The sequence below is a fragment of the Anopheles nili genome, chromosome 3 (genome assembly GCF_943737925.1).
Source record: "Anopheles nili chromosome 3, idAnoNiliSN_F5_01, whole genome shotgun sequence".
Lineage (NCBI taxonomy): Eukaryota > Metazoa > Arthropoda > Insecta > Diptera > Culicidae > Anopheles > Anopheles nili.
This window is the reverse complement of record NC_071292.1, coordinates 47386066-47409870: the sequence shown is the minus strand read 5'-3', so window position 1 is coordinate 47409870 and position 23805 is coordinate 47386066. Positions and strand designations below refer to the sequence as shown.

Sequence of the window (23805 nt, the reverse complement as noted above, 5' to 3'; positions counted from 1 at the left end):
TTTAACTTAAACATTATACAAACATAAAATAACCGAATAGTGTTACATAAAGAGTGATGACTCGGTTGCACGATTTTGTCTAAGAAGAAACGTATGACCTATAGTAGTCGGTGGTTGTTTGGAATAGTGTGAGGTGTTTGGTCCTACCAGGTCCACGGATTAGTGAGGGAAGTCCCAGGAAGCTGGATTCCCGAGCTATACCGTGGCGAAATCTCGCAGGAAAACTAAGAATCAATCGTGAACAGTGCGTGTATTCAAAACCTGCTTCGCAGAGCCTTTTTTGGTAGCCAGGCCAGTGCTACGGTGTCGTGTTCGTATCCTGCATGGTGCATAATCTATGAGCAAAGCTGACTGCTCCAAAAAGACGGCAATGAGTCCGTCCGAGGTGAGTGCAACGTGCTATTGTTTATCATTATAGATACGTACAGGTTATCATCAGGCGGGCGATGGGTGTGCAAGCAAGCATTAGCACAAATTGATATAGCATTGCAAGCTGAGATATACTATATTAGGACAAAACATCACTCCTCCAAGCGTGAATGTGGTGCAGAGACCCATGCAGATGTGACTCATGACCTCCTGCTGCGGGTTCAATGCATTTATCGAAGGATCCTTGCAGAGGTTCCCAGTCAATGTTATCAATTTTCGAACAGTTATCATCTGGTGGGGTTATCTTTAAAGGCACCAGCTGCCGATATGGCCCAAGGTCACACGCTGGACTTTTTCGATCCCCAGTTTATTGGCCCGCTGCCAGGATCGATAGCCGTGTGCGTCACACCATCTGTTGTAGGCTGGTGGTGGCCTCGCTACCGATAGTAGTGATTGCCACATTGACTCTGAGTTCGTCCAACATTGCCTCCCGACTAGAAACACACAGAGCACACAGAGCACACGGCAATGCGGTTACAGTAGCCAACACATTCTCATCTCACTGTTTGCCCCCTACAAACGGTGTGCTCGTAACCGATGCAGGTGATAAGCCGAGAATTGTTCAACATTTCATCTTGCAGCTTGTATACGTGAAGCTCTTTTGCACCGATACTATCACAATAGGCCAAACCGAAACCGAGGGAAGTATACTCAAATTCTCCTAACACCCACCACGAGAGCGCCAATCCAATCGATAAATAATTAAAATCCATTTTGATAAACACCGCGTGACGTGAAGAAACTCCAAACATTCTCTTCGCTGCTTTCAACACTCAAACTGGTGCCTGCTCCTCTCGTCTCGCCAGCCGATGCCGATAAACAAAAGGCTGTGTATCATATCGCAAGCAACGGACTAGCGTCGAAGTTTAGTGAGGCGTGTAATTGACGCGAACTCGCAAGACAGAATCGAGCATCTTTTGGGTATCTTTTGGGGGTGTTGAGCATGAGGCACGGTAACCGGTGCGCCATCGTCTAACGCCTGGCGGAAGAAGGCTGGAAAATTCGTTTGAAATCAGTGTCGGGTATTTATGTTTACCGAAGCGGCGCTCGATGAGGTCAAATTTTGGGTAAACAAAATACACCTCGATCTCGCTTCCTTACCCGCCACCGGATCGCTTCGACTCTCACGGATTGTGCCGCGGTAGACAAATGAACGACGAACCGGGGGTTGGTTGGATGCTGCCAGCTTTTGCCGAATGCGGTATTTTGCCGGTAGCATGGGCACTATTTGGGGGTGGCGATTGATGCGTGATGTATCTTTATGGATTGAGCAAATGGATCAATATTGCCTATTTTGTTTTTCACTTACAGCTTCCCAAAGCCAAACAGTCCTTGATGTCCACTTTAGATGGCACATTTGGAGCAGCGCGGTAGTTGTGAATCCAGATCTTATGGGTTCATAAATCAGATTTTTTGAATGAAAGTTATTTGTTTTTATTACACGGTTGTGGAATTAGGAAGCATTCAATCTTTATCGTTATAGTATATTATCATTTTTTTTAATCCTTCGAAATGCTGGAATAAATTTCAAAATATATAATAAGCCAATCGGCTTTCGGTCGACGAAAATCCATCGTAAAACTAATAAAACCCCATCTGTAGTTAAATGGGGATTTTGCTCATCTTTTTCTTTACCCACTGTCTCGTTCACCGAGCAATGATTTGTATGGAAAACACTTTTTTTCGCTACTTCGATTTTCTTTGGGTTGCTTTGCAGCCATTTTTTGCCGATAGTGAAATTTATAGTCAGTTGACAGCAACCGTTATTTATGGATTTATTAATACGCCTAACGGCCGGTTGGTTTCACTCTCGGAGAGGGAGCTTAGGAATTTGCTGTGGTCGGTTCGAGCCACTATTTCAAATGTGACCGCCTATGAGACTGCGTATAACTGTTTCACTGTGAGTTATGCATTGAATCAACGAATAGCAAAACAAATTTTCCCCACGACAAAAAGTGCATAAATCTGCGCAATTTTTCCACATGCATATTTGGAAGCTCGTTGGTTTTGCACTTAAATGCATCCAGCTCAACTACCGTGCGAGTCTCGCTTGCCAGCTGGTGTAGTTTTGCTTTTAGCTGGTTGTGAGGGAAAGTAATGCGAGAGATGCTGCTTGAAGATTATTGAAAACTTACAATCCATTTATTATGTGCTTCGTCTGCTTCCCTGATCTCTCTCCTTACGTGCGATGCATTTCGATCCGATCGAGGACGACCGTTACTGATGCGCATGCCCAAGGTGATCGAGAGAAACACGATTCATATGCGCCGTTAAGTACACGACAAACATTGCCAGGAAGCGATTACGACTAGCTTTCGTACTCATATCCCACCGATCGGACGCTCTTGCAACTCTCACGACATTTCCGCTTGGCAGTCGTTATCCTCGTATATCTCCTGCAAACAACCAGTTTCTTTGTTTGTGCGTCAGCGGATTATGCAGTGCGAAAGACTTTTTCAAATACTGTTTTCTATGCAAAGTACGCGTGTCTTGGATAGAGGATCAGCACGAGAAAATGCTATTTATTTTCCTTTTTTTTCAATGTTACCTCGGAGCGCTTCCTTCAATGTCTGGAATGGGTGCCACAAATTGGAAAAATAGATTATTCTTGCAGTAAACAATCAATCTGCTTGTAAACAGATACCGATCATTACATAGGTAAAAGCGTTATAAGCAGTAAAAAAAATTACATGGGCCTATGTGAACAAGCTTGTAACAAGCCACGTTCATCCAATTTTGTTGGCCTGATGAAACTTTGTGTGTTATGCGAATAACGATTAATTTATTTCTCATCACAAGTACTGTACTTGTAAAACTGTTGGTCCATTTCAATTTCAGCTTAATTTTCTAACATGCGCTTGCTTGTTTAAAAGCAATTGAAATTCATTTCTGAACAGTATCCCAACCATATGAACTAATTACTTTTAGATTGACAAAGGCCTAGGCATGTTAATCGACGCACGTGGTTTGTAAAAAAAACCGCCAATGATTCTGAAACAAATAATGAAACGGTCTGTTCAGTTGTCTGTCTACTCTTTCCCAAAGAGCACTATCATGCAAACGCACTGCGTATGTTTCGTAAATCATCAATCACGTTTCTTTATTGATCAGAACGACCTTTTGGACTGGGTTTCGTAAATTCGAGCCCATCGTGAATCGTTACCAGCTCCAACCAGTTGCCTAAGGGTTGTGAATCGAAATAAATAAACCCTTTTCTATCAATTGGATCGGATTTCATGACGCCACAAGCTCTAGCGGACGAACGAACGATACGATGGGTTCAACATCCCCACCTTCCGGCCATTGTGACACGCTATCAACGGACGAATGCGTTAGCTGATTACTGACCGACACCCACGCATCATGTCGATGGTCATGGTCAAAATGGTTCTTGTCAAATGGTTCCTTTTTAAGATGCGTTCTTTGCGTTTCCTTCAACGCTCTTTATCGCTTGAAAGTGAACGAACTCTCTTTCTCACACTCACTGTCGGTGAGGTGGCCTATCTCACTAAGCCGGGTGAGTATGAGCGCGTGCTTGCTCACTCTCACTCATCATCTACGGGGGGTTCACGCTTAGGGAGTAGTCTACTAAGGTGAAAATGCACGTATGTGATATATTGCTACTATTTCTTGGTAATACAAAATTTCAAAAATTAACCGAGTCAGCCCGGGATAAGGCTCTTAGCGCTGATGGGAGGAAATGCCTTTCAGCTCACAAATAATTATTCAAATCTAAATACGGCCAGCCCGTCCTTAAATAAATAACAATATCAATTACAAAATTTCAAAAATTATTTTTCCTCGATAACAATTGAGTAGAATTTATTTATCTTGTTTAAATTTCTAACGCTTTTTTGTGTGCCCTTAAATTGAGCGGGAAATTATTTTACACTTTACATGTGTAGCAGGAAAAACTCTTCAGAGTACAGTATAGTACTCATCAGTGTCCTGATAAGGAAGGTGCTAGAGTGCCCCCTTACGCTACCGCTAGAGCACACCCTGAGCGAGCGGCCAAAGCAGCAGCTACTTTGTTAGATCACTTTACGCTAACAGCTCAGTTCGAATGCGACCGCGGTTTGCGCGAGTAGTATCAAAGAGACAAAGAGATCAGCACGCCAGCTTGCGTACCGCGGGGGCATCGTTTGTTGTCGCGCGCGAAAGTAACCGCCATTTGTTCGAGAGAAGCGCGAAGAATAAACCCCCTTCTGCAAGCCACTTTCGAGTGTGTGTGTGTGTGTGGGCATTGCGTGGAACAAGGATTTCCATCTAGCCAGGCGTAGTGGCATTAGATTGCGCGGAAATTCTCCTGATAGAGCGCACTCTGCCGCCATTAGATCTGGTCGGTGCCGCTGATTAGTGTGGTTTTTTGTTTATAAATATATCGAGTTGTGTGTACGGGGCGCACTTGCTCTCAGCTGGAAAATCCGGTCCTTCGGTATCCCCGTCGCGTCCTTCTTCTCAGTGTGTGCACAAGTGCGGTTTTGGCTCCCGAAAACTCGTCTCGTCGACTCGGTGTTGCTCCGCAGGGGCCAAGTGTTGCGGTTAGTGGTACGTTCGCGGTCTCGCGAAACCTGTGAAAAACCAGAACCGAAATTAAACTCGCGTGAAAAACGGTGTGAACCGTTCGCCGCCAAGTGTGTCATCGCATCAGGAAGAAGTATTCTACGGCGTTTCGTGAACGTGGTTGCTTTGCTGGCTGGGACGCACGACGATACGATCGTCGGAGGCAGAACGTAGCAGAAACTTGATCTTTAGCGGTTTGTCGGCAACCAGGCGGATAGGGGAGACACGACGTATGGGCAGCATCTTGGCAATTTATTAAGAAAAGCGTTATAAATTCGGTACTGGCTCTCGTTAGGTGGCGGGCAAGTCGAGTGCGCTTCGTCGCCCCTGTTGGGGTTTCTTCTATTTTTTTTATCATAAGCGTTTCTTTTAACAATCTTAGATTGGTTCTCTTGAGATCTTCTTTTCCAATTTTCCTTTTCGAAACCCAAACCACTAAATGTGGATTTATCATTCTTGTTTGTCATATTTTTTCGGCTTCTTCCATTCCATATCGAACTTAAAAACGCCACCCCAACGGGTGGCGGTTCTGATATTTTGTTTCCTCGCTTCGCGATCGCTTGCCGGAAGTATTTTACGACTTTTGCGTGCCATCCTGCGGAACGCCGCGGTTGACCGAAAAAGGTAGCAATCTGTGAAGCAACGATCTACGAATTCACTATGCGTCGATCGTGCGCTAGGCGATCGGGAAGGATCCGGAGGTGCAACACCACCCAGCAGGCGTCAGCAGCGCTCTCCCTTTCAAACACGTGATATATGCAAATTTTTTGTGGTATTCAAATACGAAAACGCTCCGTACTAGACGAACGCCGGCACGTGTCTGGCATTTAAATTTGAGCATCCACCGTGGTGTCGTGTTCTTGCGATCAACCATGGATGGTTTAAACATGGGTTCTTTAGTATAAAAAGGATAGAGAGAGAAGAAAATCAATTGCAAATGTAAAGGCCCCAGTGATATTCTCCATTTTGACGGCAATCGAATCTTTCTTGCAACAGCAGCGATATAGCCGAACTCTGAAGGTCTCTTGGTTGTCCCGTACGACATCGTTCGCAGGTTTCCTTTATGTGACTTTCAGTGCGTTTCCTTACCAAGCTCGCACACCAAGCTCGCTCCAGGAGGAATGCCAATCCACACCAAATGTTGCACACCGTATGCGTTTGCCACCATCCTAAACAAGCCAAAACGGAAACGTCTGGCATCTTTTCGCTCCAGCTGAGCAGCAATATGTGGCAAGAAAACTTGTTTGCTTTGTGTGGCTGGAACGCTGGATCGCCTGCATCGCTGTGGGTGGCGGGCAGAAACGGAAAAGACCAACGTGAACGAAAAGCAGGCTCTCTAATGCCTTAGAATCGTCTGCGAGCGGTTGATGTTGCCCCGAGGCAGATTTCCAGCTATCGAGCGAATACGATCGCGCAATCATAAACGGAAAAGTGATACATATATTTGCTTCCCACTGTCGCTGCCAGAGGCATAGAAGTAGGCAAAAATCCCTAACTGACATAAACTACATAAACAGAAGCTCCAAACTACGGGCAACAAGGCGGTGCCGACTTTAGCTCGAGCGGCATCTGGTGCGGGTTCTTGCGTTTGAAGAGTGTTTGTTTTTGTATGAAATTAGAGCGCTTATCTTGGGGCAACTTGGGCCCACTACCACTGTTTTTCCTGTCTCGAGCGGGCTTCTTTAGCAGGCTGTTCCAGTGACAATCAGCGTGTAGGGTTGTGTGTGCGAGTTTCATTTTTGGAAAACACGATAAACAAAGCGTGACTCTCGCGATTACAATTCCCGTTGTGTTCTGCACGATGGGAGGCCAGTTCAGTCGGTCGTTGACCTGTCGAACACTGCGGATCTTGATAAGTGGGTAGTATCCGTGATAAGGAAGAGTCCTTATCAACCTAAAAGCGTTTGGGTGAGGGACAAAATTGAAAAGTTTTATTTAAATGTAATCGCATCATGTGATCATTTTTTGAAAAGGTAGTATTTGTGGTACCATGAACTTGCAATTTTTTTTTTGCTGCTCCTGTGAAGTTTGCGTATGGCGAGTCTCTGACGTGAAATAAGACTCAGCGCGTGTATTGGGATTTACTCATTTCCCACTACTCCCCGCATTGAAGGCGCAAAACCCCCAGCAGATGATCAATCATGGGAAAAAGGAAATTTCCTTCACGCTCGCCTTTCGCCATTTGCCTTGAACTTTCCTCCATCATCATCGATGGGGCGGCCCCAGCTCTTGTCATCTTTTCTTTGGCCAGCCATTTTTCATTGTCCATCGTTCCCGCGAGAGCATGCTGCAGTAGGGATGCATTCGAGCCTGCAGCTGCCGTCTATGTTGGTGCAGCGTGCCATCTGGGCTTGTTTGCGCCGGTCTGTTCGTTTGAACTTCCCATCGTTCGAAGTCGCTTGGGGGCGGCATGCCTTGGTTCGGTGCGAAATGCATCGATTATGGCTGCACATGATGTATTGGGGTCATCGTGGGGCTGGGATGCAATTCTACCGTACTTTAATCGTTTTGTTTTTTGTTGAAAGCGCACTTTCTACCACAGTGAGGTCGAATATGTTTCCCTAATGGAACTGGGATGAATCATGCGCACGATGTTGCTAAAGATGGTAGGCAACATTGACAACATAAGCGTTACGATGAGCACTAAAGACAGCATGTATTAGAAATGCCTTTTCCCGCGTTTGCTGTCGTTCTCACACAGGAAATGTCAGACTCGCTGCCATGCGAGAGAGCACTAAACGAAGAGTGCAAAAGTGCCGCTGTCTGGCGTTGTTTTGTCTGTCAACAGCCCGACTAAAAAATGCATGCTTTCAAGAGCTAACACTCCGAGAAAGGATGCCTCCCAGCTGTCGCAAGCTACCCACCTCAACCCACACGCTACTGTGCGCGGTTAATTGCGATCCCGAGTCGATAGGGTTTTGTGGGTGAAGGTCTCAAGCCCTGGGAGCCGTAAGAAAGAACGCGCTTTTGTCAACGAACTCAGCCACCCACCCGTTCGATGGTGTCCTTATTGGTGGTGACGATGACATGCCGCCTTTCGGGGAGGTAGCAGTCTCGTGCATGCGTGTGTGTGTGTGTTGTTGGGGTTGATTCGTTCCGCGTGTCGTCGTTGGCTAGGAAGTGAATCCGTGGGTTTAAAGTGTTGTCGTTTGTCCCTTCTTTTTTTACGTAAAGCGATCGTCCGTTGTGTTCGCCGCTTAGGAGATGCGTTCTCTTGTGCATTTAGCGCAGTTGGCACAAATCGTGTTCTTGGCAACAGAGCGGTGACGATAAATTACGCACTTGGCAATAGGGCGGCACTACAGTTGCATTTGCCGATCGCTCACAACCAAACGTGCCCGTGATCGTGCGATTTTTTGGTGGAAAACTCTCCCACTCGGTTGCAATATGTTGCGAGAACCGTCAGCCGCGCTTACGATTGCAATTCGCTTGCCAAACTTAGTGTTACACCACGATTAAGGTGCACCAGAAAGGCAGATCTTGCGCGTTTGTTTAGCTTCTGCGGCACGGAATCGAAATTTCTTCCCTACGACGGTACGATCACGGGCAGTCCGATACCCGGTGGGATTTTTCCCGAGAAGCACAGTCCGTGGGAGTGTAGGTGTGACTTGCCAGTGTGTGGTAGGCAGAACGCGCCAGTATCCGAGGGACGATTGCCAAACCGTGGGTGAGCTATGCTCGATTCCCAACGGCACGCAGGCACGCGGTTTCGAATTGCGAGGGCAACGTCTTTCAAGATCACTGGCGTTGAAAACCTCTCAACCTATGGGTAAAATAACCTGAAAACCCCCCCCCTCCTCCTCCTCCCATTGCTTACTCACACCCACCACCGGTTTCGTTCGTTCGAATCGATGTGCGGAAAATCGGCTCCAACTTTCCCATCGGACGTGCGCGTGCAACTTTTCCCCGTGCTCGTTGGCGATGCGTTTTTCCGCGCAAAGCACGATCACGAGCTGTTTTCCACCCCGGCGCCTTTTTTTTACGTAATGGTAGCACGCGTGTGTAGGTGGGGTGCGTAAGGGCAGAACCAAAGGGTGAGAAGGGAAAAGAAAAATTGTAGTAATAACGCGCGCATGGATTCCTTGGCGGATTCTTTCCACACTCGACGCACGCCGCCAGCAGTGGTATGGAAAGTGACTTAGTCAACTAATTGGCTGATTAGTTGCTTGGTTTCGCAGACCGTGTTTAGGTGGTTTGGGTGGGGACAAAAAAAAACGGCAAGGGCGGTCGCTTTGGCGTGACTTTTCGTGACCTCCTTCAATGCTTTTCCCTTCGTTCATTCACGCTCTATCTCGCTTTTCCGCCGGTCGGCCAATCACCCTCGCTGACAGCTGGGTATTTTCCAATTTCCGCACATGTTCCGGCATCTAGCTGCTAGCGCTAGTTCAAGAGTTTATGTTGCACCCATTTCGGCCCACTTCTGGGGTGGCTTGAGATCTATTTTTGTTTTGCCAGCTTCTCTCACACTCTCCCCCGCCGGTGGATGGTGGTTTTTTTTTCTTCATCGTTGTTTTGTTGCAAGAATAATTGACAGCTCAAAACCACGGCCCGGCGGCGGCATCATCGTCCTGGACGGAAGCCAACGTACATCGGTGGGTGATTAAGTGATTGGTTACAATTAACCTCTTCTCGGGCGGGTGTTTCCATAAATGAGGGCAGGAGAAAAAAAATCACCACACTCACCAAAAGAGAAGCCGACCTTTTTTGGGATATTTGCTTTTTTTTGTCTCTAACAGCTGCTTTCGGGTTTGTTGTTCTTACGTTTGCCCGCTTACAAAACCTCGATCGAATCTCGATATCTCGTGCACGTGGTTTCACTGGACCGTTTTAGGACGACCAAAGGTTTTCAGCATGTTTACGACCCCCAACACGTTCCACGTTCTTCCAGTCGATTGTGCGCGGCGAGCAGGCACGCAACGATTTGTAAAAATATCGAGCGAATCCATAAAGCTAAATTGATGCCGTGGGGCGGTAAAGCGTTGCCGTTGCTGTAGTTGTGGAGCATATTTTTGATACCACCCTTCATTTAGGTGGTTCTCATCCCCCTTTGGAACACTTTTTAAACGTAACCGAGCTAAAGGCCAAACGGTCGATTTTCCACCATTTACAGTCGCCATGGTGGCGGCTTTTCTGCGGCACAGCGATGGGGTCCCCGGGTTCGATGCTCTTCTGAAAGATGCAAAAATGCTACTCCCCGATGGTTGGGGTTGCCTTCTTCTTTTTATTATTAGTCATCAATCGCGTAAACGGCCCAAACCACCGTGGGGGTGACCCGTGGGGTAGCTCTTCACGCGAAAGCGAACGGTTTCTGCAAAGTGGTCCAAGTGGCAACCGGCTGGTGGCGTGCAATTATCTTCAGAAATCGCGCCTTCATCGTCGGGAATGACCGGAGACTGGAGTTCGCGAATGACGGAGAAATCGCGCTGAAGGGGCTGTGCGGCTGTGAAAAGGCTGAATAAAAACCCTTTCCAACCCACACGCCAAAGATTTGTGATGATTGTGATAGCGATCCTCGGGTGTGGCGGGCTGCGCAAACGAATTTAATATGCGCTAATTTACGGCGAGACCCCGAGGGAGTGATCGCGAATAAACGGGCAAAGTTGTGCCTTAAGTCAAGTGGTTCATTAGCCTCTGGAGTAGCGGAGTTCGGAGTGTGGTTCGCGTGCGGATAGTTTCTGAAATTGTTGCTGATAATGATGTGTGGGATTGATGCATCTGGGTGTCGAGTGGCCAGTCTCGAGAGGCCGTTTGTAAAATCTTTCACCCCTCGAGTCGATGAGCTGTTGAGTTGATGAAACGATTCGCTAATAAGATTTGTAATGGCTTTGTGTTGCCGAACGAAATAAAAACCCCGCTAATTAATACACGCCTATCGTGCGTGTCGATCGCGCAGAAGTTATGAAATTAGAACGAATGAACCAAAGAAACCGGGGGAGTTGTGCGAATCCACGCGAAAAGGGACTTTCAGCGGCATTGAAACGCCACAATTCACGCCAATAAAAAGAAGGGCATCAATCAAATCGAGCCCCAAATGCAGTTCACGAGTGCATAACGCATGATTAGGCTGCGTTTCGTCAGCATGTGATGCATCGCGTTTCCCACGGAAAATCCATTCTCCACGCGCTGCACAACACGAAACTCAGTCGTCTCTGGTGCTCTTTGGAGGGAATCGTACGGACAAAGAAAAGTTTAATGTCTGCGACCTCGCAGAGAGAGAGAGACCCGCGACACCCTGCGACGGCACACCAACGCAAAAGTGTCGGATTATGGGATGGGGTTTAATTGCGTTAATTTCTCAACCAGCCGGGACCAGCCGATGCCCGCGTATGTAGACTGGAAGATGCTGTTGCTGTGTGGCCACGATGACGATCGCGAGTGATCAACCCATGTGCCTCGAACCGAGATATTAAGGTTCCCTAGTGATTGAGGTTCTGTAGCACTTTGTTGCAATGGCTTTTCCCCCCACGAGACGAGCAGTTCTGGAGTGCCGAAAGCCAGAGCCGTATCAAATGAATGACGACGGTTCGGTTTATGTTTCGACGCTTGCTTTTTATGTTGCTTTTTTGATGGAAGATTTAATAGGTTTGATGGGTTTTTTTTGCCCTCTTGCGTTTTGTAGCCCTCATCTCGTCATCTTACGGTGAAAGATGCATTACCGGGGTGTGGGATATCTGTCGAACGTTGACTCTGGTTGGTCCAACATCCTCTTCAATAAATTCTTTTTCGAAACGTACCCTCGTGCCCGTGTATTTGGGGCCATCGTGTATTGGGTTCTCGCAACATAAAGCTATAAATAATCGCCATCAGGTCGCGAAACAACCGCGATCGGTATGATTTTCTCTGTGCAATGTTTACTTACTGGCTAGCTGCCGGAACGATTCTGGTCTTCTGGGAAGCACGTTTCGCTCGCGGGGCCAAAGAGATCATCAGCCAGCCAGAGCAATGGATAGCTAGATCGTTTCCATCATCGTTCGGGCGAAGTACTGCCTCGTCTAGAATATGTTGCCATTTGGATGAAGGTTGCAGACAGCCGTTATGCGAACGAAAGGCTACTGATCTTGTTTGATCGAGTAGACATCGTCGTCGGGATCGGGATCATTCAATCTCCGTTTGGGATCGCTTTGATGCAACTCTTTCAAAGCAGTAACACAATATTTTGACAACGGGTCGACAATGTTATTTAGTTATCGGAAAAAGGATGCACATGTGGATGAGCAAGAAATCTTCTAGCTTTAGTAATACTTGAATATATATTTGATGAAATTCTCATATTTTATAGGTATTCAAGTATTCAGTTTGGGGATTTTTGAATGAATTTTTACATCACTAGCAATTCAACGTCGCCCACTGATGATCGACAGAATTTGTGCACTAATGGAAACAAGTAAAATAAAAACCCAATCCAACCGTGTTGTGAAAGTCTTCGCTGTGAGCATCGAACCGCTCGGCAAGGCTTCCGGGTGAAGGTTATCGGTTCAACTAATGTGCAAACGTTCGCTTTAACTTTGGCGTGCCCCCGGAACACGTGTTTGACTCCTAATAAACGTTTCGTCTACCGCTTCATGAGCGCTAGCTTTGCCGCGTTCCTCAAATGCATGGGGTGCAAAAATGAATTGAATATTCAATTTCGTTTAATTGCATCGCCTCGCAGATCTCGCGCTTGTTATAGCGAATATCGCTCACAATGAAGCGGCAATATATCAGCCGGTATTTCGTCAGCTCGTATCTGGAATCGATTGGAAAGGGAAGAGATGGGACCGACAATGAACGTATGGAGCGTGCGTTCACGTATCGCCAATTCATTGATGGCTTCTGTCGGCTTGGTCCTTTTGGCTTTTTTAGACGTGGTACGGTTTGAGTTGACGGCAGTTAGCCTGCCGCTTCCTGGTGTTCCTTGAGAGGTCACTATTGCCTAGTGTGGTTATGCCAACGCCATCCTTTCGCTCTAGAACAATCCAATAAATCTTTTTCGCTGACAGAATGGGCTGAGAGGAATTTTCTGCGGTGATATTCTTAATCTTCTCTCAGTACCCCACTGGCTTTCAAGTATGACGCCGGGGTTTGTTCCTGGCCCCACTTGGAACCTGTCGGTACGGCTGTCACTAATCTAAGAGTGCGCCAAGAGGATGAAGATGTTTGCCACAAACCCAGATTCACGACTCGCGCCAGTTAATGATTGTAGAAATGCCAATATGGTGGTTTTGAAATGCCAAATCCTTTCTTTGCCGTTTCTGTCATAGGATCATTTACTTATGACGATCGCTACGGATGACAGACCAATGTGCGTGCTCTCGGCATATTATTCTACCATATACCAGGTTGCTATTAATAGAGAGACTGGTGGGCTGAATAAACTGACCACATGGGACATTTTCTTGGCCACAGCAAATGGCGTGTTCCGCATTGTTATGCTATCGCGGAGTCTCATAATAACCTCCGCTCGTGGACGAGAGAAAAAAATAATGTGATTGTTTACTCCACGCCAGCTGCGAAAGGGACTACAAAGTATGTTTTCCCTATTAGTAGTCCTCTTTCGGAAGTACTAAGAACAAGTTTTTTGAGTTGAAATAAGCCATTCTTACTGAAAAGAACATGTTTGCAAATGCTATAGAGGTGTTAGTAGCTATTCAAAAGATGCTTGAACCCGAAGAAGATATTCGATTTTTCGATGACTAATGTTGTATTATCTATGGAAAAATTCAACTAATAATTTATTATTATTATCTATGCTTATTTCAACGATGTCAGATGAGGGATATATTTCGCATCCCATTATTTTACAGATGAAAAAATTTGCTTCCATCTTAATCCCATCTAAATGGAAATGCCATGAAACGCCTTGGGACAGGTCGGGATTTTCATCGCCTCTGCGCACTGATGGGTAGTTGCGTCAATTCCGAGGATAAGATGGTACACGTTTAAGTACATTTCCCGGTTTGTGTTCCGTACGCAAATGACACCACCCTTTGAGCGTTATAAGATAGGTTAGTTCTAGCTCCGAGCCTTCTCAGTTGCGAGCATTATCACGAGTCGTGCAGTCACGACGCTTTCTAAACTTGAAATGAACGTCCGTGCGGAGGATAAATTCCACATGCTCGATACAAACGACAGCGACATTCACGCAGCACCGAGGTGAATTATAGTTTAAGCAGCCTCTCAAGTGGCATTTCATTTCATGGCTTGTAACCCTAACGCTTGAGGAGCGTACGTTACTCTGTGTTGTTTCCTTTTAAACTTTGCAGCCTGCTTAAACCGTACATGCTGGTGCCTTTTACTATATTGGCATCTCATGTTGTATTATCTCTCTGTGCGAATTTCATAACCTACCGCACAACAACGATGGCCATTTTGGTCGCTAATGTTCTGCCAAAGTAGTCGCGATCGCGATCAATATGCAAACGATGCTTTGTTTCGGTTGCTGTTTGCTCTTACAACTGCAATTCTCCTATTTTTCTACACAATATTTTGTTGTAAGCCTTTTTACGAGATGAAATACAGGCTAACTCGCCTTTGAACTATCTGTTTTTCAAAGTCACTTGGAAAACGATGAACATTAATTACATGGGTGGATGTGTGATGTGGAACGAAAAATAAGATAAATATGAAAGGTATTTCATTCCAACTGATAGAACGTGTGTTGAATAGTGTTTCCTTTTGGCGGTACGCCTTTTTTTTTTTTGCTAAACCCACTCAAAACGGTTGCCATTGAAAAATTGGTGTTTGGTTTTCGCTACCCCGGCACGCTGTTTGATAGCGAAAAAATCGCTTTAGCATCCCGATCCTTAAATCGGCAACCATTTGTAATCGAAAACATCGACGGGAACACTAAACCGATATTTCATTCGCTCTGCTTTGCTGCTTCATTTGTGTCACCAGAGCGCGTTGCGAATATATTTATTACAAGCAGCTGTTAATCCGCTTTCCGTCCGCTCAATGGCACTTCCATGTTATTTGTCCGTCACGGTCATCTTCCGCTTTTTTCCGCTCTCATCTTATAGCAGATAAACTTGTATGCTTTATTACATCCTCCACTCTCGCCCTTAGCTGATCATCATCAGACACGCACAATATTTTCTTTTTGAAGGACGCGTCTGGAATAAACGTGTGATTTTCTGCAGCATCAAACATCATTTTAGCTCCCGTGGTTTTTCCACCGCCCGTTCTAAGCAATTCACGGTAGATAAACATTTCGTTTTAATTTTGCTTTAATTTTGTCTCGTCAGCGTCTCGGGGTTGTTTTAGGATGTGTTGAAAATGCTTAGCTTCTTGGGCATCCATTTGTCAACGCGCCACACGCGATGTGGTAGACCTCCACCAAAGGAATAGAATCATATCGTTTTCATTCGCGTTAGATTCGACCGCTCATATTATGTGCCGTTGGCGCATGGTCGGAGCTCTTACGACGATCGACTCATAATACCGTTGGTTGGCCAAACGCTAGGTCCGCCGGCCGATCATAAATCGTAGTTAATAACATGACCCCCGGCCTGTCCGATGAGATCGCGTGATCAAGAACAAACCATACATATGTTTATCAGCTGCATAAGGGTTCGGTTTTCCTTCCGCGACTTTTATGATGCCTAAACTAAGAGGCCCATGGAAGGCCACCGAGGGATTGTCGTGATGGTACAATCGAACATGCTTAACAGCTGATGCGCAAGCCGTGGGGACTTAAACCCGAATAAGTGAGGTCATCGAAACATCGAGTGTTAATATGTTTCAGTTTTTGATGTGAAACCGACATGCTTCTAGGAAAGAAAGAACCCATATTAATGAAGATTCTACCAAACATTTCGTTTCCTCATTGGAGTAATGGCGAACAGGCAACTAGTCGCGCTATCAAATTATACAATTTCATCCTTGTCCTTGGCCCATCTTGTCCGGTACCGATCGTGGTGATTGTGGGATGTTTGAATAATCTCAATTTACGTGTCAGTACCACCCGTTGTCGCCTTCAAATCACTTAGCTCGTACCAAGGACGATAGGAGGCACATCATCCCGTAAGTAGTTCGCGCTGATGGGGGATGATGAGATTGTTTTTGCAAACAATGTTTAGTGGCCTCCTTTCATACCTAGCTCGAGCAAATCGCCATCTGGAAAAGGTTATCTCATCGAAGTAATCGATGATACTGGTTCTGGTGCCGAATGAATGTTAGTATTGTGACGGTCTTTCGCGCACTAGGAATTTGAAGCATTTCCACTGGCTGGTTTAGCTGCCTTTGCACGTAGCGCCTCAGCATCCAGACTGCTCGGACCAGGTTTGTCTGTTTGTGCTAAATGGCTAGGTAAATGGTCCAAAAACTAAAGACTCAAGGTCCGGCGAATGGCATGCAAATTTGTGTGCACCTTTTGAAGCGTTCGATGCCGCCGACTGTAGCGATGCAATTGCAGCTGCAAGTCGTTTCGGAAAGCGAGGGCAAGTAAATAAATAACCGTGTGCGCTCGGAATGGGATAAGTTGGTTATGTTTGATGCTAAACAGGAGTCGCATTGTTCCCTTGCTACACGTGCTGTTGGCGCTTAACTTGTCTGTAACCCTTTGCTAAACCAAGGGAAGAAAACGAGATAAAATGCACAGCAATGTGTGAGGTCTAAACCCCATCAAACCCTTCGTAAGGGATTGCCAGAAATACTGTCAACAATAGAATAAAAAAAATGCACCTCAATTAAAAATGCATCAGTGATTGTGTTCAGTTATGGAAATATTATTCAACATCCTCTCTTTCGTTGACATAACCGAGAGAGGTAGAGGTACTGTAATAGGCGTGTAGCAGCCACGATAATTGTGGATGGCAGCGATAGAAAGCGCTTTATTCGCGACGTGCGCGGCATGCCTCCGTTGGGCGTCTCTTCGAACATTAGAATACGATCGACGACACCGGGGTGTCATAACGATTATCTAACGTACTAACGTCAGCGCTGACCCTTGCATCGTCCGACGCGAGGAATTCCCTTTTCTAGAACATTTAAACGATCTGCTAGATCTAGAGCACCGAGATTATTCATCGTTCGATCGATTAAACTACGTACGCGTACGATATGAAATTACAGCTTTCCCTTCCAATTGAATAATAATCACTACGCGGCGGCACACGTTTACGCCTAAATACACTGCTCAGCTGCACTAAGGTGCGCGGTTTTAGGCCAAGTGCGGCTCTTTATGCACGTCGCTGGGCTCGTTTGGTGCAATTTGTCTTTGTCCTTAAACTTGGGCCCACCATGTTGAGAGCTGATTAACTTCAAGGGAAGTCGGTGATGCAAATATTGATTCTAGAATCTGAGCATACGCACGTGCCGGTCGCGGGTTCATGTTGACATAACCTCATTTATTAGACCACCCCACGATAATCGATCCCAGCTCCAGTGGATTTTTTTGTGTACATGTTTCAAAACGAACGACGATCGCCGACGTTGCGATCGAGCTCACCAGCCGATAAAAACGTTGGTTTATTAGTTGACTTGATCGTGGGGCTAGATCGTGGTTACGTTCGTTTACTCTCGCCGCTGGTTAGCGCAACGGAACATCGAGCAGAAGGATTTACGCATGAATTGAGTAAACAAATTGTGGTCGAGCATTCGAAGTGCTTTCAGTACTGTGGAGAAGTTTCGATGGTCAACAGCTTTGGGTGCATTTGCATCCATTGATCCTTCGTATTTATCACCGGTGTAAGGCGTCGTTTATCTCTTTCTTGCTAAGTAATTATTATTTTAGCATACTATTTCTATGCTTTATGGTTTTAACAACACGTTTTTGATGGATTTCCTTGCTTTTTATAGCAGCTTATTGTATATCTGTACATATAAGGATGAAGCCGTGTTTTAGGACTTTTCTTTTTAAGAAAAGATATTGAAACAATATTTGATAATGTATATAAGCATATGTTTCTTGTAACAATTAATCGTTTAGAGTCAATGGAACTCTAAACAATGAGTTTGAGTTGTGCAGCGCGGTCACAATGGTTCTGCACAAAGGCTTCTAAGAGAATTTACCACCCGGTCTTTGTTTTGCATCCTCACACTCTTCAACCTGCATGGTATTCCACACAGTGATCTTCCACAAGACGGGCTTATTTTCTTGCTGGACTTGTAGAGGCGTGGTAATGCACACACTAAGCACACTTTGAAAACCCCATCCTCGATGCAACGATCGCTCTACCTGACCACGATCCATACGCGTGCACTCCCGGTTTCTTTCGTCCATCCATCCTTAAGCCGCGACCGCGAGCAACCTTATGCGTGTGAAGTTCATTGCAACTTGAAACCCTCAACCCCTTCCGAGAAGCGACCACGACTTGCAAATATCCAGTGTGCACGCGTGTCCCAAAAGCGCCATTGCATGAGAAGTGCATGCGCGCGTGAGCTCGTCAATGGGCTTCGTTTGCAAAAATTGCGTTTGCGAATGCACTTTTTCCCTTTCGATTTCGCTGGTTCGGAGTTTGCTCACCGACACGTGTTGGTTGATTGGTTGGTTGGTGTTTTTTTTTTTTGTTCCCAGTCATATTTCGGCACAAATTTTAGTGGTCACTGAGGTCGACGCCATTGCATCGATCACGCCAAGCAGTGTCCATGGATCGGTTGGGGTGCTGTGGCCCCCTATGGAGGTTGGATGAAGTGAAAACCGGTTACTGGAACCGATTGCGAAAAACCGTGACTCACTCGAGTAGGCACGATGATGGTGTTCTATCCGATTGCCACTGTCCTGTAGCTCTCTATGCCGTTTGGCATTTGCATTTGCAAATGCATGCATTTAGACTACGTTCATAGTGCTACGAGCGATCACGAGCGAAACTTATTAGTATTTCTATCAAGCGCATAAAGAAGGTGTTACAGTTCTACAAGATAGTTTGGTTTAATTTTAACAGCATAAAGGATGAGCCGCAGAATTGATCAGAGATACTTTTACTAGGGGCAGTCATTCGCGGCTATTCTTCCGGCTTTTGTCCGCTGCCCTACATTATCTGCCATCATCTCATTTGTGGGACGCAATTTCGCTGACTGTGGAAAGCCAGACGTGTGTGTGAGCGTGAGGGACGTTGCTTTTTGTTGTTGTCCACTGTCTAAACTTGAACCCAACCGCCGGTCAGTTGGCTACGGCTGGGAAATAAGATGAACGATCTTCTTTGTTTGCTGGAAAAAAGGGGAGAAAGCTTCCGCCTTTATCGTCTGATTGGAAGATGAAAATTGTCTACATGATAGCAGACAACAAAAGGTGTATGAATCATTATGTCATGACTTCCGGATTCAATAAATATAAAAGAAATTTTATGGGGCTTAACATGTATTTTGGAAATATAAAAAATGTGGGCTTAATATCCTAGATCATAGAACATTCATCGAGTCAGCAACAACAACAAAACGCTATTTTAAACATCAAAATTGCCTTTCTTGCCACCACGAGATTCTCCAGTACCGAATTCAGTGCGCTTCTTATTGCAGCATATTTAAAATAGAGCGTTTCATTTATGTTCAAAAAAATACTATTCCTTCAGCAAGCTGTGCATCTCACATCCGTCAAGATAAACCAACGCCAAATTCGATCAATGCTCCTTCGAATGATCAGAACAACAACTGCAAATACCCAGAACATTAAAGCCCGGAACAGACGGGATTCCATCATCTCCAGTAGCCCGTTATGGCTGGAGGAATCTGGATAATATAATTAAACCGCTAGAGTTGACTTAAAGTTTAACGTTAAACAACGTGCAGCACAATCGAGCGTTAAATTTAATTTTCACGATCTTGAGTGGTAAATAATTTGTACAATCGAGCGGGCAGTAAATAAGGACAGCCAGAATGTTTAATCGCCTGCGAATGCGAAAGGAGAAGCCCTCGAAATCGGAAACGATTTCGACGACCAACACCACCGTCATACAGGATGCAGCGAAGGATAACAAAAAGCTGATCCTCGACAATAGCCGCTGGGAGGCAAGTTTGTGCGAACTGAATAAGCCTCGCATGTGTTATAAAATACGGAAAAAAAATGTTTCTTCCTACACTTTTGGGTGTTTTTTAAATCATAAACAACCTTCTCCCAGATCGAATCCATGTTGTTTTCTAATGGACGCTATTGTTTTTTATTATTCTTACAGAAACGCCTCCAGAAGGAGCTGATGTCCTTAATCAAAGAACCTCCCCCGGGGGTGTCCGTTGACGAAGATAGTGTTAGTCAAAACCTAACGCAGTAAGTTTTGGATGGTACAATCTGTATGATATTTAGCTTAAAAATGGTCTAACATTGCTTCTAGATGGATCATAAACATCGACGGCGTGGAAGGAACGCTTTACGAGGGTGAACACTTCCAATTGTTATTTAAATTTAACAACAAGTATCCGTTTGATTCGCCAGAGGTAATAATTTCGCAAAAAAGCGTAGCACATGCTGATTCAGAATGCTCTAAACATTCGTACGGTGTCCTTTTTTTAGGTAACGTTTATAGGTTCAAATATTCCCATCCATCCGCACGTGTACTCGAATGGGCATATCTGTCTTTCGATTCTAACTGATGACTGGTAAGCTAGCTTCGATGCCCGAAACATGCATTAAGCGCGAATGGTACCAATTATAACGTGTTTCTATTCCTTCTACTCTCCAGGTCGCCTGCGTTGTCAGTTCAGTCCGTATGTCTTAGTATATCCTCGATGTTGAGCAGCTGTCGAGAAAAGCGGCGTCCGCCGGACAACGGCATTTACGTAAAGACGTGTAACAAAAATCCCAAGAAAACTAAATGGTGGTACCACGGTAGGTGTAAAACGTGTTCTATGAAGTGAAATCAACATTGTCCACAACAGGAATACTGAGAATAAGAACTGTTTCTTTTTTTTATCATTTCAGACGATTCCGTATAGGAATTCAAACGCTTCGAACATCCAACAAATGCTTCGAGGGTAGTGCAGTTGATTAGAAAATCAAGCTAGCTCATTTCGTTTTGAACGCAACGAAGTAGTAACGCAAAGCAATTAACGCTCGTTCGGTATACACAGTTGTACAATGCGTTTTGTAGTAGGTATTTTGAGTTACATTCTACTATAGGTAATTCAACTCCAGTACTAGCTGCATCGAAATGGGTTAACGAATTCAAAGAAATGGCCGAAGCCCGGTTTTTATTATACATACATTGCCCCTTGCATATTATGTTTATATTTGTGCTTTAAAATTCAGCATTCGAATTCGGCTTACATCTTTCATTTCGTTTACAAAATTGTATCAAATAACATGTTTGCTCATAGGCATGGACGCCAAACAAATTTTTGATAGTATTTTTTTTGACAAAACAAATTACCTTAAGAATGTTTTTCGTTCAAGGCGGATTACACTGGCAAACTGAACGGTTAAACCCCTTCGAGCGATGTCGATTTAGTTTTAAAACGTAATTAAGCTTATAAAAATCAGCAGCTGCAAGATTTGTGAAGCGTTGCAACAAAAACAAAACAAAATATATACGTCCTATCGCAAGAGATGCTTTGTTGCGCTCCCACCTATAAATTATAATTTTACACAACCGAATGATACAATTCTATTGGCCTTAGGGGTCACCAATAAAATACAAACAACAACACAAAATAAAAACAAGTGATATGAAATGGAAAAATGGGCGGCGAGGAAAAACTAATCTTATATGAAATGTACGAGCACATGTAGGCTTAGCAAAGTGGAACGAATCAATCAGATGTAGCCTATTTTACTCCGTAGTATTTGCTAGCATATAATTCCTCCGAATGCGTGTATGTATTTTTAATTTATTATTTTCCCACTTCCGCTTTATCTCGTTCGACAGTTTTTCCGCAGTGCTGATAGCATAGAAAGCAAAGCAAACAGTCAATAAAATTAGGATTAATGGCAACATATTTAACGATATATGTATATGTATATGGATGCACAGAAAAGCAATCCCTTGGGTGAAATCAACCATGATTCTCAGGTGTGCCTCGGATCATGGTGCTGAGTTCGCGTATAGTTGCGTGGTCGCTAGAATGGCAACCATTTTAGTTAGGCGCTGTTCCTGCTAGCTGAGCAAACGCACGAGGAATGATTATCAACGCAGCAGCAACAGCTATAGAACAGAAAACAAGAAGCATGGGAATCGTTTCGATCATTGTGTTCAGATTTGATTTCAGTGCAGGCGTTTTGTCGCAACCCGTCGCAAAGCGAATCAAATTCTGCTGCAAAGCCGTGGCGACATAAAGTTTATAGAGCTAAGGAGCTTAGATAATACGACTAGGAGCAAACACACAAATACACCAAATATCAAAATTATTCTGCAACATTCCTTGAGCTAGTTCCACTAGTAGACAGTTGGCACGTAACAAACCAGAGCGCGTAATAGTAGCGTTGAATTGAAATTTACTTAGTATGAGTGTGTGAGGCGACAAGATTAGGACACCTAACGGAGATGGTGTGATAATAAGCGCGAAAGCAAAAAATTAGCATGTGCCAGGAGGCTTATGCGCGTCCTGTGGTTGTCCAGGTTGTCCGGGGGGGTGCTGTAAAGCAGAGCAGCTATGACCGAAATGGAACGATTTCTTACCTATGGCGAAAGCCACTTCTGCTCAATGCTGTTACGCAAGCGCGGCTATCGATGATACTGGATCGTCACGTGCTATTTCGTAGGAAGCAAGTCGACAAAATCTTTAGAATAAAGATGTTCAAAATAAATGTAACTTGAAAATGGATGCGATTTCTTTTGGTACACTTTGCCGATGACCGGGTAAAAATAGTAATCATATCAATCGTTAACGACGAAGTTGTTTGCTTCCCATTCCATACCGTTAAACCCTAAGCAGCGCATACCTACTAACAATCGACGAAAGTTGACTCATTGCTGCTGCTGATGCACTACGTAAAAGTGCACTAACTTGATAATTTACGATTAAGATATGTAGATAAGCCATCAAATTTCTTTAAATCAAAAGTTCACTAGTTGGGAATAAATAACGGGCGAAAAATAAGCTATGCACGTTTTACATATTCCTAAATATATTTTGCAATCACGTGCCAGTTATTGCATGAACTTTTTTTATGTTGTATTCAATTAAATCTTAAATGTTTGAATCATTTTAAATGCATCCTGATTTTAGAAGCATAGATTAAAACTACAAAAAACGGTCATTTTAACTAATGTCATGTAATCTGTCCAGGAAGGCGGTTGTAGTCCCGTTGTGCTACAGCTGATTTAATAATGAGTAAGTAACTTAATAGCATCATTAAAAAGTAAGAACCTGGGCTGCATGAACAACTGTTCATCATATATGCAATTTCAGTTTTACGATCGCTGCTACCTCTAACTAGATTATAAATACAAACCATTAAAATAATAGTTGAAAAGATACAATTTTCCCACGTCCAATTTGACGTTTGTTGTGTCAAAGTGTGTGTGTGTGCGAAGTTGTTTTGGTCATTTCTTCTGTTGTCGATTTGTTAGTTTTCTCAGCAAGAATCCAATTGAAAAACCATATTTCTATTCCCTACAAACTGTGGAGTGTTTGCTGTGGCGTTCGAATTTGCGAAGTACAGATCCAAAAATGGCTGGACTCTCTTGTTGCAGGGTGCAATAATCTTAACGAACTGAAGCCAAGAAGAAGAAGTGCTTGGGGAACGAAAAAGAAAAGCATAGAAACCATTTAGCCACGAAGTGCTTCGGAACGCGACTATCTTTCGCAGGGAAATTTGTTTCAACGTCGAGTCGAAGAACAACGAGCGTTGATCTTTCCAGTGTATTGCTCTTTGTTTCGAGCCCCTACCGTGGTATCGAAATAATGTGCGCAGTGCAGCCTGTTTCTGCTGCAACCAAGCAGTGGTGACGTTCCATTGCAATA

At 44.6% G+C, this 23805-nt stretch overlaps 1 protein-coding gene across 2 annotated transcripts; it reads left to right on the top strand.

The window, feature by feature from the left end:
* Window positions 1–300: 300 nt before the first annotated feature.
* On the top strand, window positions 301–22643 carry LOC128727761 (ubiquitin-conjugating enzyme E2 W). Of its 2 annotated transcripts, none has more exons than XM_053821702.1 (6): window positions 301–385; window positions 20082–20173; window positions 20238–20340; window positions 20417–20502; window positions 20586–20731; window positions 20825–22643. In XM_053821702.1, exons 1-6 carry the CDS (start codon window positions 338–340, stop codon window positions 20836–20838), a joined length of 489 nt encoding a protein of 162 aa, XP_053677677.1. In that variant the 5' UTR covers window positions 301–337; the 3' UTR covers window positions 20839–22643. The 2 variants fall into 2 exon arrangements, with proteins under 2 accessions (XP_053677677.1, XP_053677676.1); XM_053821701.1 differs by lacking the exon at window positions 301–385 and adding an exon at window positions 19786–19917.
* The last annotated feature ends 1162 nt before the right edge of the window (window positions 22644–23805 follow it).